This window comes from Glandiceps talaboti, chromosome 5 (genome assembly GCF_964340395.1).
Source record: "Glandiceps talaboti chromosome 5, keGlaTala1.1, whole genome shotgun sequence".
Classification (NCBI taxonomy): Eukaryota; Metazoa; Hemichordata; class Enteropneusta; family Spengelidae; genus Glandiceps; species Glandiceps talaboti.
In genome coordinates, this window is record NC_135553.1 from 12,253,429 (window position 1) to 12,269,948 (window position 16,520).

General features: G+C 34.1%; 2 protein-coding genes across 2 annotated transcripts; one reads left to right on the plus strand and one right to left on the minus strand.

The window, feature by feature from the left end:
- Positions 1-4,257, minus strand: LOC144435354 (NXPE family member 3-like). The gene is made up of 5 exons (XM_078123949.1): positions 4,165-4,257; positions 3,098-3,387; positions 2,138-2,713; positions 1,525-1,547; positions 1-731 (listed from the first exon to the last, which is right to left on the minus strand). The coding sequence occupies exons 1-5, from the start codon at positions 4,255-4,257 to the stop codon at positions 1-3; spliced, it is 1,713 nt and encodes a 570-aa protein (XP_077980075.1).
- Positions 4,258-5,809: 1,552 nt separating this feature from the next.
- LOC144435355 (NXPE family member 3-like) lies at positions 5,810-9,572 on the plus strand. The gene is made up of 5 exons (XM_078123950.1): positions 5,810-5,902; positions 6,281-6,573; positions 7,346-7,918; positions 8,295-8,344; positions 8,842-9,572. The coding sequence occupies exons 1-5, from the start codon at positions 5,810-5,812 to the stop codon at positions 9,570-9,572; spliced, it is 1,740 nt and encodes a 579-aa protein (XP_077980076.1).
- Positions 9,573-16,520: the final 6,948 nt, after the last annotated feature.

Genomic DNA, 16,520 nt, shown 5'->3' on the forward strand with positions numbered 1-16,520 from the left:
TTAGAAAATAGGTTTCTGAACCAGGTCTGGACATATGTAGGAAAACAAAAGATTGATCTCTTGAGTGCAAATAGCTCCAGGTGGATGCACGTTGTTTGCAATAGAATGTGAATCAACCATATCCCAGATATCGAGGAACCGTATACCAAGTCCCCCGAACACCCTACGTGCCATTCGATTCATATCATGAAATCTATAGTTAGAGCTATGAGCGGCCTGTTCAGGTCGAGTGTTGTCTCTTGGATGTACTAATTTAATGATGACAATAGAACCGGGACATCGATCAAATAGTCGTAGCATAGCTAGTTTTGCAGCGAAGAGTCGGTCCAAATAGGGTTTTGTTGCCCACGATCCAAAATGGAAAGCAAAATTGATTACTAACACGGGCGTGTAAGTGGTACATGATATGTGTGTATCAATGTAATCCGCTTCGAAAATTGTATGTCCTATACGCCTTGCAGCACCACCAGCTCTGAAACCAAGCATCATACCGTTCACTTTAAACCCTCCCTGTCCGCTTGGCAGACTAGATGTATATCGGCCAAGCAAAGTTGAGTCGCCATAAAAATGCAAATGTTTTCCCGTCACACATTTCGCCATGTCAGTCTTTGTCCACTGTTGACTTTTGCACATCAGGGGTATAAATGTTTCATAGTTCTTCCAATATCCGTTGGACATTGGGACTGGCAAGTCTGGTCCACATGAAGGAAGCTCAGGTCGTACACTAGAATCTTCAATAGAAGAAATTGAAATATAGCATAAAAATAACATGACCAATAAAGACATCAGGACACCCCACCTTCACCCCCCTCCCCCGTACACATACAGATCTAGACACGCACAAAATACAAACGAAGATCAACGAAAGTCTGGGATATAGACACAGACCTGCACATGCTGTTTAATTACTTCATTGCTGTCTTATCTGTTATATGATAATGGAAATGGCTTCCTTGTAAAATTTAAATTTGATGATCATTGATGTCGTGAAACAATGTGACAGTGAAAGGTATGTGTTGTCTACGTATGTAGTATCTTTGTGTTGTGCTAGATTAAATCTGCTGTTGCATCTTAGGAAAGTAGCTAATACATACATGCACAGCAAAGGAGGGAGGGGTACATAAAACGCTTAATACTGACCCCAGCTACATACATACATGTACATACATACATACATACATACATACACACACACACACACACACATACATACATTCATGCATGCGATACATACATACATTCATTCATACATGCATACATACATTCATACACACATACATACACACACATACATACATACATACATACATTCATACATACATACATACATACACACACACACATGCATACATACATACATACATACATACATACATACATACATACATACATACATACATACATACACGAATAGATACATACGTAGTGTGCGTAATATAATTAATGAGTATTGTTTGTTTAAATTGGGCAGATTGAAACAATATATACACTTCTCACCAGAAATTTTGATTTCTATCGGCTTACCAATAGGAGTTCGTGTTTCCTCACTGTAAGACAAATTACGAGTGAAGATTTCATTAGTCATAGTATAATCGCCACTATTCATTCCTTTTACAGCATATATGGATGCTTAGCTATAGATCGACAGCTGCAAAGTCACATTTACAGGACAATATTCCCCCATGTAAAGTTTAAGGCATCCGTACACATTATCGAAAGCATTATAGAGTAAATGAAAATTGTCTTAAATACCCCAATTTTACTCTCAATACATTATTATACAACTGTATGGCTATATTGTCTACACTTCACATGTAACTTATAAAGAGATATTTTGGCAGACACACACATATTCACATATTCGTTTGGCTATCGACTACAGCATAATGAACTGTATGGTAGGTAAATGAAGTGAACAATTTTGCAAGCGTACAAGGTAAATGACTGCTCCTGAGGTTTCATTTTGTTCAAAAAATCAATTATACTCTTCTTCTTCTTCTTCTTCTTCTTCTTCTTCTTCTTCTTCGAGAGAGAGAGAGAGAGAGAGAGAGAGAGAGAGAGAGAGAGAGAGAGAGGGGGGGGGGAGCGAGGGAGAAAATGGCATGCGCAAAATGAAAAACTGTCATTGTATACTTACACATTAAAAAGATATAAATTGTCCATAATTAACCTCGTAATATAAGGATCCACGTGTTCAACATGTGGATCATATCCTATTAACGTATCACATGACAAATTGTCAGGCTTCTCACAAACAAATGCCGTTCTCCCAAGGGATAGTGGGTTGATAAATGCGCAGGCGTCTGCCCATATTCTTTCGTTACAGAGACTGCATGGCTTCGATTGTTCAGGTTGACTCGTATTACCCACCACGGACGATACTTCCATGTGAAAACGCCCTGCAAAACCATGGTGTACACTTTCATCGGCATACAAATGGTTCAAAAATAGAATAGCTTCCCTGTGACACATAAGGTTAACCGTGATGTGTGCCTTTCCTTTCCAGGCAGCATAAAAGTATACACTGTAGGTACCATTTCCATGATCAATAACCTTCCCTGCTGTCCTCTGGTGTAATTCTTGATTGAACATCAATGGCTGCAGGAAGTCACCACCTTTTAAACGTCTATTACCATATTTGTCATACGATTCTACGATGACATGGACGTACTCGCCCTTTTTAATTGGTTTCTCCGGATAACGCAGGTACAACCTAAAACAATTGAAAATGGAATTACAATAACATACTCTTGTTGTTAATACGTAATCGTTTTTGGAAGGTTTCAATGAAAACGTAGTGCAACAACAACAACAACAACATGCATGCACGTGCAATGTAATATAACAGAGATAGCATGTAAAATGTTTGATGAGAAGAAAATGAATACATGTACACGTAACGTAAATGTAATCCTCTCTCAGGTGGTGCCTGTTGGGTCCACGGGTTTGGAGGGGGGTGGGGATGTTCCAAAACTTGATGCATTAACAACATGCATATTCGATGTAATGCAAAGCAGTTGTCTAGTATGTATGTAACATTTTAGTCACTACAAAGTGAGTGCAAATAACATAAATACATGGGTTTGAGTGTCCTTACTTTGATGCTCTGCTTGATAATAATCCAGAAGACCCTTTACCAGTAACCAACGCCTTTGGAAATTTCTTCAGGGTAAAGTTTGTCTTCAAGTTGCTATGTGACAACTCAAATTCCTCGATCACATTAATCCAGTCCATAGCAAACGAGCTGTATTTCTTGTAAGGATAGAGGTTATTTCTAGAGACGTGTTGCTTTTTTGGGTGACTTTGTGCCAATCGAGAACTGCTTTCTGACATTTTCACTGGTTTGGTAATGCCACTTGTATATTTAGGTGATAAACTGGAGATTTTCTGAAATAAACAAAAATTGAAAAGATGGAGTCAGTAACCTGGACCATAATATTCTTTAACGGGACTGGTCATTCTAATATAACAAACACAAATGTATCAAAAACACCATTGTTCATAGAATGCGTACCATATACGTGGGCTAGAATGTTGGAGTAATTTCACAATTTATGTCAATGTAAAACAAAAAAATACCTCTCCTGATTCGACAAAAAATCGAAACATCACTTTAGTAAGATTTTATCGAGACAATCAACATGTTAAGTACAACTTGGTTTCAAAGTTTCGACTGGCGTTTTTGAGTGTATGTGTTACGATCCAGAAATGTCATATTTGGAATGTTGTATAATTTACTAATACCTTTGCACTAATTACTTACAATCAGGAGTTAACAACAGGGTGATCTACTAATAATATGTTGATTTATCTACTAATCCTGTATTAATTGCATTTATCTCTCCTAGCTACCAATTGTTAAGTGTTTCGATGAAACAACTTAGATTAGTACTTGTAAACAAGATAACTTGTCGATTATCGAATTCAGATTAATAACTAATTTTCCAATGGCGTGATCAACACTTGTCTTACACGTGGAAAATTTACATATGGCATGATCTTATATCAATCATCAATTTTGAATATTCCGATGAAAAGTTCACCGTGTGTTTGAGAACAATGAATCTAGTTGAAAGCTCGCCAAATTCCAAATATGGCAATTCTGGATCGTAACATATGTTAAGTAGCAAGGAAGGGGTAGATGCAGCATTTACCTATACTTACCATACTATATTCGAATGAAATACCGATGAAAACTCCGATTATTAATAGGACAACCTTTCTAGAAATAGAAGTACCTGTCTTTGTAACCACCATCTTATTTTTACGTAATCCAAAAAATGTCGAATTATTATAGTATATATGGTGTAACAAATAATGGACTATCTGCACAAACATTGGACAACGTGGCACATACCCCTACGTCAGAATTGATTAGACTGCAGCTGACAATGCAATGAAAACAATGGTGTAACACATTGATATTAATGAAAATATGTCGATATCCACATAATCCTCTGGTGTGATATTTTCCATTTTTTGTCGACGGTTTCCCTTTCTCAAAAAAAGGTACTCCCCAACCCATTCCTCGGGTAGAGAGAAACATTATTAAAATTAAATTGTTTTAATGTCCAGACTAGTGAAAAACACCTGTTAAGACCTTGTGCAGTTTTGTTAATTCTTGTTTCATGTTTAACTTACCTCGTTACATTGATTTGCTGCTTATAATTATTCATAAATCTGTACAGGTTGGTGTATGACGTCAGCATCCGATCTCAGTAAACACAGTGTTATTGAGATCAATATGAACTGGTATCCAGTTAATAAGTTGAAACTAAGCGTCGTCAGGCTCTACAATAATCTTACTAACAGTATTATATTATAATGTTACAAACGTTGTTATATTTTATCGTCTGACTCGACATAGACCCGCCACCACGTTGGAGGTCTATGGACTCGACAAAAAGACCACAACTCATCGTCTGTCAAGACAAAAAATGAAATGCAATTGTTACATTTTACTCCATTGGTATGCCTGAAACAGTATATGTTGTTACAATAAAGCAACAACGATCTGCTTGAGATAACGTAATGAAAACGTAGCGTTTCTGATAAAATATTTTGTTAGGAGACAATGTAAACAAATAAGATATAAATCAAGCCAGATGATAAAATCAGATTGATCCTGACCCGTACAGATTGATATTAGATTAGCAGGCCTTTGTCACTACAAAAAATAATATGTAACAGAAACAAAATTGATTAACTATGTGGCCATTGAATGCAAGGTATTGTCCAATCAGAAATTAGGACTCCTTAGGATGTGTTAAAGTGTTTCAAAAATTATGTCGTGCGCACGAGATACTATCTCGTGAGCACGACTTATAGTATGTCGTGCTCACAAGATAGCATCTCGTGCTCACAAGATAGTATGTCGTGCTCACATGATAGTATGTCGTGCGCACAAGATATTATGTCGTGCTCACGAGATTATTTTTTATTTTTTATTTTACAAAATGTCCCTTACTGGCTTTCATAAAAAAGAAATAACGAAACTAAAAATTCTCACAAAAGACAATCGTTCTGGGCATGATACGGAAACAACCAAATGAAGAGAGTTTTCTCTATTCTTTGGAAAGGGGACCGTCCACAAAATGGAAAATATCACATTTACTGAAAAGTAAATACCTGGCGTATTTTCATTAATACGATGTGTTACACAGTTGTTTTCCTTTGAATCAGTCAGCTGCAGTATAACCAATTCTTGTCTGTACTAGGAGCATGTGCCACGTTCCCCTACGTGTATGCAGATATAGACCATCATTTATTAATCATATTATTCAATTTTGTTGATTTACGAACAAGTAAAATGGAGCTTACAGAGAAGAGTAATTCTACTGTTAGAAATGTTGTCATATTAATAATCGGAGTTTTCATCGGTATTTCATTCGAATATCGTATGGTGAGTATAGTTTCAAATTCGCTCTGCATCCCTCCCTCCCTTGCTACTAAGCATACACCCGAAAACGCCATTCGAAGCTTTGAAGTCAATGCACATGAAATAAAACGTCGTCTGACTCGATAAAATCATGCTAAATTTGGTAATGTTAAGATTTTCGTCCAGTTAGAAGACGTTCTTAAATGGTTTCTAATTCAGTCACCATACAATATGAAATTATTCCAACATTATTAGCCCGAGTACTAACTACATTATGTATTCGATGAACAATCATGGTGTTTCAGACATTTTTGTCCGTAATATTAGATTAGCCAGTCCCGAGAGAATATAATGGTCCATGTTACTGACTACATTCTGTCAATATTTCTATGCGCATTTCAGAAAATCTCAAGTTTATCACATAGATATACAACAAGTGGCATTGCCAAACCACTGAAAGTGTCAGAAAGCAGTTCTCGATTGGCACAAAGTCACCCAAAAAAGCAACACGTCTCTAGAAATAACCTCTATCCTTACAAGAAATACAGCTCGTTTGCTATGGACTGGATAGGTGTGATCGAGGAATTTGAGTTGTCACATAGCAACTTGAAGACAAACTTTACCCTGAAGAAATTTCCAAAGGCGTTGGTTACTGGTAAAGGGTCTTCTGGATTATTTTCAAGCACAGCATCAAAGTAAGGACAATTAAACGCATATTTATGTTAATATGTGCATTCATTTTGTAGTGACTAAAACTGTTTTATGCGAGGAGCCAGTCAACCGGATTGTATTACATCGAACAGGAGGTTGTTAATGTATCAGGTTTTGGAACATCCTTCCCCCAAACCCTTGACCCCAACAGGCACCATCTGAGAGAGGATATATTAAGGGCACAAACCCGCGGGTTTATATATTATTGCTACGTTTTTAAAAATCATTTGTAGTATTCTACTTACTGAAGCATACTTAACCATCACTTGCAATTGACTGGACTCAAACCTGGTATTAAGATAGAACTTATTAATGATACGATGACGTAATTTATCATACGTGCCCTTATAAATGTATACGTGTCCAAGCTACAGTTTCATTACATCCTTACGAAAAGGTAAATGTATTTTAGACACAATTGTACATGCATCACTTTATTTTTCGACTAATGCAAATTTTCGTCCGACGACTTTGACCCAGGATCTGGTGTGCGCTAGCTCTCATATACTCTCAGGAGTTAATATAGTTGCAGATCAGCGCCATGGGTAGGCTAGCTAACGGATCGCAAACAGTTTTTGTTCCTGAACTCACGCAATAACTTTGAGATTTTGATTTTGAAAAAATTACAAACAGACTGTCAGACAGCTGAGACAAAAAATTCTTTGTTGAATCATTCACCTTTTAAAAAAACATGTTCAAAATGATTTATTGTTTTAAGGCGCAGTTTTGATATCGTCCCATTTTGAACTGTTTTAGGTTGTACCTACGATATCCGGAGAAACCAATTAAAAAGGGCGAGTATGTCCATGTCATCGTAGAATCGTATGACAAATATGGTAATAGACGTTTAAAAGGTGGTGACTTCCTGCAGCCATTGATGTTCAATCAAGAATTACACCAGAGGACAGCAGGGAAGGTTATTGATCATGGAAATGGTACCTACAGTGTATACTTTTATGCTGCCTGGAAAGGAAAAGCAAACATCATGGTTAACCTTATGTGTCACAGGGAAGCTGTTCTATTTTTAAACCATTTGTACGCCAATGAAAGTACACACCATGGTTTTGCAGGGCGTTTTCTCATGGAAGTATCATCCGTGGGTAATACGAGTCAACCTCAACAATCGAAGCCGTGCAGTCTCTGTAACGAACGAACATGGGAAGACGCCTGCGCATTTATCAACCCACTATCCCTAGGGAGAACGGCATTTGTTTGTGAGAAGCCTGACAATTTGTCATGTGATACGTTAATAGGATATGATCCAAATGTTAAACATATGGATCATTATACTATGGAGTTAATTAAGGACAATTTAAATCTTTTTAATGTGTAAGTACATAATAATAATGTTTTCTTAGATTTATGAAATAAGATGAAATGAAATGAACGTTCATTGGGCTTCCAGCATTGACGTTTTGATGAATGTGTGCTGTTACCGATAATCCCAAGTTTCAACTACAAAATCTATTTTTGGCTTATTTGCATGACGCCAGAGTTCACTAATTTAAAAAAAGGTCGTATTTTTACTCGGCACTTTGGACACTTGTTGCTGTTGTTAGTTGTAAGGATTTCGTAGCATGGGACCCCGTCGATTTCAAGTTGGTTTAATTGCGTGATTTTGGAGTGACCGATCTCCAACACGGTACATGAAAGAATCGTTATTGTGCTGTGAATAACGAAATTTTGACATGTTTTTGTCTTATAGTAAAGAAGCATTGGTCCCTGTTGGTAAAGTGATCCCAATAAACATTGCTGGTGAGAATTGTATATATTGTTGTATAAAGCCCATAACTCACAGACACAACCCAGACGTCGACAGACGTACAATATGTATGTATGTATGTATGTATGTATGTATGTATGTATGTATGTATGTAAGTAGGTAGGTATGAGAAGAGACCACCAGGAAGGGTCACAGTTTCGAAGGGTCACTGGTTGAGGGCGCTCCGCAGAACTAACTAATAAATAATTAATAAGGTAGTCATAGTAGAGCTGACACCAACAAAGAACAGTAACAAGTGATTTAGAAAAGAACGACACCAGCTTTTCAAATCATTACTTTATTACACAGTAGGAGAAAGATGTTTAAAAAAGTGTGAAAGCAAACAATAAACAACAAATAAGTATTTGTAAACATATGTGACAATCCCAAGCCCCTGTGGTCTGACTTCTTTATTGGCTGTATTATTTTCATCCGAATTTGACATTATCGAAATAATGTTTCTCAAATATTTCAATTTCTTCTATTGAAGATTCTAGTGTACAACCTGAGCTTCCTTCATGTGGACCAGACTTGCCAGTCCCAATGTCCAACGGCTATTGGAAGAACTATGAAACATTTATACCCCTGATGTGCAAAAGTCAACAGTGGACAAAGACTGACATAGCGAAATGTGTGACGGGAAAGTATTTGCATTTTTATGGCGACTCAACTTTGCTTGGCCGATATACATCTAGTCTGCCAAGTGGACAGGGAGGGTTTAAAGTGGACGGTATGATGCTTGGTTTCAGAGCTGGTGGTGCTGCAAGGCGTATAGGACATACGATTTTCGAAGCGGATTACATTGATACACACATATCATGTACCACTTACACGCCCATGTTAGTAATCAATTTTGCTTTCCATTTTGGATCCTGGGGAACAAGGCCCTATTTGGACCGACTCTTCGCTGCAAAACTCGCTATGCTACGACTATTTGACCGATGTCCCGGTTCTATTGTCATCATTAAATTATTACATCCAAGAGACAACACTCGACCTGAACAGGCCGCTCATAGCTCTAACTATAGATTTCACGATATGAATCGAATGGCACGTAGGGTGTTCGGGGGACTTGGTATACGATTTCTGGATATCTGGGATATGGTTGCGTCACATTCTATTGCAAACGACGTTCATCCACCTGGAGTTATTTGCACTCAAGAGATCAATCTTTTGTTTTCCTACATATGTCCAGACATGGTTCAGAAACCTATTTTCTAAACTATTAAAAAACCCTATCAGAATCTCTGATGCAGTATAGTGCCATTAGGCATACATTGGAAATGAGAAATAATAATTGTTCATTTATCTATATTTGGGGTAAAATTGTTTTTAAAAAACTTGTAATAAGAAGACGGAAAGATCTAACCTCTTATAGAATCAAAAGTCGGGGTCATCATGGAAGATTTGTGTCATACATATTCGATATTGTTTGTAGTCTGCTCAATATTGATATTCCGAAGCCTACCTTGGGTACAAGAAGTGTTCAAAGGAGAAGATATTTTCATGATTCTAAGTATCACTAGGACAACACAATATAGTTACGTTGAAACGGTTCGGAGAGAGACATTAATAATTAATAATTAATAATTAAATCATTGTGTGATGGAGGTCTGTATAGGAGATGGATCAACACGGCGTCGCATTAGTTTGCAATTTACCGAGAAAGCCCCCAAAATAAAAGTTAGTAGTGATCACTCTCGGGGAAGATTAAATCATTGACATTAGCAGTGAACTACAAGGCCACATTTGTGATTTACAAGAGTGAATTGCCATTTTAAATAAGAAATTCTAATTCATAAAATCTGAAAACAGTCTCACACGTTTTCCAAATCGTTTAATTCAAGCAGATTATGCATGGTGGTTTTCAAAAAGGGGATTGGTAGCTATAGTGACTTCGTTTTTGTTCAAACTCAGATCTAGACCACCAAGATTCTAACAACTATTGTTAGCAAAATTGCCATTGTTTCTTTGCATGTGTTTATCCTTTATTCTGTTTTATCAATGGTAATTTTGTCCATCTGATTATTTAGGTTTTATTTATTGAGATTTTGAAGGTTTATAGGCAAAATATGTTTAGTTATGAGGTGTATTATTTTTAATGCTTTTCAGTTTTATCGACTTAGGTACCATCTCTTTGGTTTTATCCTCTATTTGTTCATTTTATTAATGGATATTTTGTTCTCCAAATGATTGAAATAGTGAACTGTTTTGAAAGTAATAGGCGTAGATTTTCATGGTGTATTATTACCATTATAATTTTCAAATTAAACATTACTTTTTAGTACATAGATAATATTTCTTTGAACACCTTTAGCCTAGTAAGATTACGGTTTACTTTTAACATCGCAGACCATGCTCTTGTAAATTCTATGAATATTTTACTTATTTATTTCATCATAGGTGATATAATAGAGAGAAATTATACTACGTATTAACTCCATTGTCATCAGTAGTTCATGGTGATATTTTTGAATTATGAACATTTTGGTAAATGTTTACATGACATGTTGGGATAATAAATTATATTTCCAAGCAAGAAATCTTTGAGATACAGTTTGCATAGCGCATATGCTGTGTGTGTGTGTGTGTGTGTGTGTGTGTGTGTGTGTGTGTGTGTGTGTGTGTTGTCTGTAGGGAGTAAATATACATGATAATTGAGCAATATAATTTTTTTATGTATAATCTTCAGCGAGCATTTACTAATTAAAATGGCCCATCCAACATTGCGTATCTTACACAATGTGTTTCTTATTCATTCATTCATTCATTCATTCATTCATTCATTCATTCATTCAATCAAAAGATAGATTGCGAAATGCGTTCTATATATTCAACCACCAATTATTGGGGGTTTACAAAATGGGTTCAATATTCAACCAATCATAGGGTAGATTACAAAATTAGTCTATCTCCATTGAATAGAATACAATTTATAACATTTATCGAACCAGAGATCCATAACTTTTAAATTCATGTTCACCCAATCTCCCGTTGCTACATTGTAAACTTTGTTGTATACAAAATTAGGTGATGGAATATAATACTTGTATGTATGTATGTATGTATGTATGTATGTATGTATGTATGTATGTATGTATGTATGTATGTATGTATGTATGTATGTATGTATGTATTCTTCTGTACAACTGATATCAATGCATGTAATACATTCCTGTATATATGCTTGGAACTCATTTTACAAACTACTCCATGATTGGATAAATATCAATCACATTTTGTAAGATACGCAGTAATTGGATGATCATATTTATCCTTGTATTCAAACAAACACAAAACATACCAAGTCAATGTTTAGTAAACATCAAAGAAACACACAAGACATACCAAGTCAATATTTAGTAAACTTTAAAAGATTTTGTTTTATTTGTATATAAAATCCATAAAAGTTATATGACAATATTTTCAAGATAAAACTGTATGAAACACAATGTAAAGCAAATACTTCCTGATATTAATGAAAAGCATGCACAGCAAAGATTAATTGTTGCTTATAACTGGACTAACTTTTTTCCTATATCTTAGGTTAAATAAAACATTCAACCCAGTCTTATTTCACTCTTTTCTTCAATGAAAAGACAAGATTTAAGAAACATGGTTACTTTTTTTCACATGGACATACCATATTATAATCTTATATGATGTATGACCAGAAAGTGGTGGGGACATATTTGGGGTGAATAATGAACCCCAAGATATGCAAGTATCAGAGTGGGCTCAGGATATTTGCAAGAGTGCTTGTTGTGTTTTCTGCACCCATAATTATACAAGCAAAGTGAATGTACAAGTGCAGCAGGAAATACTGCAAGCATGAGAGCAAAATCTCCCGAGTACACACAACATTGGCACAGATGTGTCATTCGGTTTTGTTAATTTTATAAAAGTTTTTCCAAAACAGCAAATTTCATTAAAAATGTAATGAGCATTCATTTAATTTAATACACATGGAAAGTTTTTGGGGTCATTTGCACACACATATGCAATGTTTTGGTATTATACTGCAGTGCAAATACCATAGTATGCACCTACATTGGTGCAAGTACTCACAGGTACATAAACAATAATAAATTGTATAGTTATGATTGGATGTTAAACTATATTATAAAAATGTCCAATTTCATCATTACATCAAGAAACCCTTTTGCAAGACAAGGTTCACATTTTTAGAAATCTGTGAAAAAACTTTGCATCATTCCATACTAGTATATTCAAAAGCAGGAAGACATGATAAGTTGTTATATATATGTTATATATATATATATATATATATATATATATATATATATATATATATATATATATATATATATATATATATATATATATATATATATATATATATATATATATATGACAGAAGACGAGTCTGAAATTACATTATGGATTTACACTACGGACCGTTTCACCAGAAGGATGGTCGGGTTGTAATAGTAGGGTGTAATAGTAGTCGTTGGCTTTACATTCTGCATTATATACATAACTTATGCGTGTTCATACACGGCTGTGTGTACACAAAAATTGTAAACAAAGCTTATGTATTATTAAGTAAGAACTTGTTAGTGTGCCTCTATTTACTGATTAATTTTGTTCTGCTGTTCAAGGTCGTTGATTTGTCAGCGGTTATAATAAAATATTTTTCCCAGAGACATAGTTGGCATTGTTCGACGATCCTTCTGGTGAAATGGTCCTTAGTGTAAATCCATAATGTAATATCAGACTTGTATTCTTTCATTTTTATGTATGATAGCTCTCCAAGGTGATTGAGCTCTCTACTTGGCGAAACAGGAATGAAACTATATATATATATATATATATATATATATATATATATATATATATATATATATATATATATATATATATATATATATATATATATATATATATATATATATATGATCTGAGTGTCTGATGATCGCAATATGCGTGAAACTCCGAGTTACACCCAAGAAAGAGTTCCAGTACTACCAAAACTATATATATATATATATATATATATATATATATATGAGTGTCTGATGATCGCACCATGCGTGAAACTCCGAGTTACAACCAAGAAAGAGTTCCAGTACTACCAAAACTATTACGCTCTGCCACTGCGGTATAGAGCACTGTCTTAGCAGATTGATACTCACCGAGTTATATATATATATATATATATATATATATATATATATATATATATATATATATATATAAATATAAAGCTCCCTAATATGTGAAGATTCTAATACCAACTAATCAAGGGTACCAATGATAATGTATTGTCATACATGTAGTGCAAACAAGTATGTCCAATTTCCAGAATTTGAATTTGTTAATAACCTGGCATTTGTGGAGTAGATATCAGCTCTATCAAAGAGATTTACAAAATGCCATCGACTAGTAGACTTAAAATGTTGTCTAGAAGCAAATGTTAGATAAGTTTTGCAAAAGTTGTATACTGTGGTCATTACAATGTACACATATATTCACAGTATAATAGTATGACCATTGTTATAAATAAAATAAAAACACCAACTCTTAAAAATAAGACTATATATTAAAGAATACACAACATTTTTTATAATTGCACAGTCTAGGTATTGGACGGTCTCAACTTGCCTTATGATAAAATACTCAAGAATTCTATAAAACTACTTGAAAGAATATTAAGATAGAATGTGCCTTAGTACGGGGACAATTTCACTAAAACTCAAAGTTGCTTCGAAGTTTGCCATTTGATAGCTTCTTCCTGGTGTTTTGGAACCCATAAACGAGTTTGGGGTTCACCATCTTGTTTTCAAGGCAATTTGCAATATTTTATTTTGCCCACAGAAATAACTAACTCAGTGATCGGTGGCCATATTGGATTCAACAATGACTCAATTTTTGATCCTTGAAAAAAATTGTAGTATGACCACTTTTTTCTTGATTTTTGGGTAAGTGTTTGCTTGATCATAGTAACAGCAAAAATTTTAGGATTCTATTCTCAATATGCATACTACATTAATAGCATGTTAAATTGATTCTTTGTACTTGTATCAAATTTCAAGATGATCTGTAGTTGTAAAAGTGTGTACTAGTTTGATCAAAGTACACTAATAGAAAGCTAAAAAGTCAGTTACAAAAAACAGTGATTGTACATAATCTGCAATATCCCATTTCATTAGATGTCATTATGAAATAGTACGGTCTTTAGGTGTACAACACAGGAATTTTGAATTTCAATTTTTTCAGTAAATTTTACATTTCAAAACTTTTAATTGAAAGCCTGAACATTTTAATACAGTTAGAATGGAAAGATATCACTGAGACAAGCCAAAGCAGCTATATTTTGTACTTGAAATTTATATGCATGCAGCTGACAGTCTGTGTGTCTTGTCAAGAATCTCAGTGGATGCTATTATAAGTTTTTTAATGTTGTAAAATTTATATGTTGCATTAATCATTCAAAACACCTATGCAGAATACCAAAACAGCATACTATTTTGCAATGGATTGTATACAGTTACTGAACCCCTGCATTGTTTCTGTAGTGCTAATATAGAATAGTTCTAAGATAGCTAAATGTTAAATTGTGTAAACTTGAAGAACATTGGTAGTTGATTGAACTAAATACACAAGCACAACTTACTTCGATAATATTAACATTATAATTAAAAACACTCAAAAAGTTGAATTGGTAATGTTTTTCTTTGATTGAAGGGAAGAATAATTTCTTAAAAAATTGATATTCGTCTTAAGGTTGATAACGTATTCTGTCTAAACGGCACATGCTAAAAACTCAAGATATGGCCTGTCAAAAATTGTGATGGAAAGGACAAATCTAGTACTCGTATCTACTGTTGTGTTCACTGCATGGACTAGAAAGAAAAATCTGTGTACATCACCAATTTTATGATCTCGGTTTACAAATGTAGTGCACAACTTATCGGTCATAAACATTTTCCATTCAAAAGTGATTATCATAAAATTTCAATAAAAGAATAACAAAGCATTGAAATTAGCACAACAGAATAATAACTAGCCTTGGTTTGTGTACTATGGCTAGATTGTATACGAGGAATCTTTACAATGTGCATTTTCAATCACTTAGATAAGGAGTACAAAGCCCCTTAATTTGCTCACTTTTTCTTAGATGGAATGGAAACAATGAATACTTGAAAACATATGATTAAAATTGACAAATGATGATTGTGAAGATCAAAACTGAGAATCTACTCCAACTATACTCCTGTATTAGACTTCAAGTCTACATCAAGCACACACACTTGAAATATGGGGGTCATAAAAAGACAAAAGAATCACAGCAAACTACCACTAGAGTGCATGGTTGCAATCAATGCAAACAACTGCAATATTCTTGTAATATTGTAAAATTATGAATATCATTAATCAAACTTCAGAAAAGAACAGTCTAGTATCAAAACACAAGAAAAGCTCCCATTATAAATTTATAATATACAATTCTTTTGTGAAGTCTACACAATATAATAGTAACTTTTTTTAATCATTAGATTGCATTCTTGGTTCAGTTTTATTTACAAGAAAATTCTAAATTTTATTACGATTAGCTTGTTCAGTTATTATTACTACAAAGTATGTCATTCTGTACATATATTATGATAATTTTTTTTTACATTTTTCTTCTAATTTTACAATTCTTTCAAGGTATTTATTTAAAATACACTGAACAAATATGAAAATGATATTTCTGTGATAGTATACCAAAAACAAGTACTATTTTTGTACCGATGTCAAAGTTCATATCACACTGGTTGAAACCATTATTTTATGTGGGTATGAAATCACTACAACCCAAGGGTGAAATGGTAATATTCTTTAAAAACTAAATCCTAATGGTACAGCAGATAATTTCAATGATACACTTATGCATATTTATTGTTTTAATATTCAAATTGATTGCTAAACTGAGTTTCATTCTCTTATAAAATTTTATTTTGTAAAATGTGTGTACTGTTTTGCTCTTACGATTTGTATTTATCTCAATATCAAATAATGGTTTCAACCAAAAACAGGACGCAATTATATTTTGATTATTTCACGCATATCTAAAAATTCACAACTTTTAGTTGGACTCAATTTACACAAATGTTAATGCAAACAACAGAGGTCAAAATTCAACTTTTTTTTTTGATTTAAAAG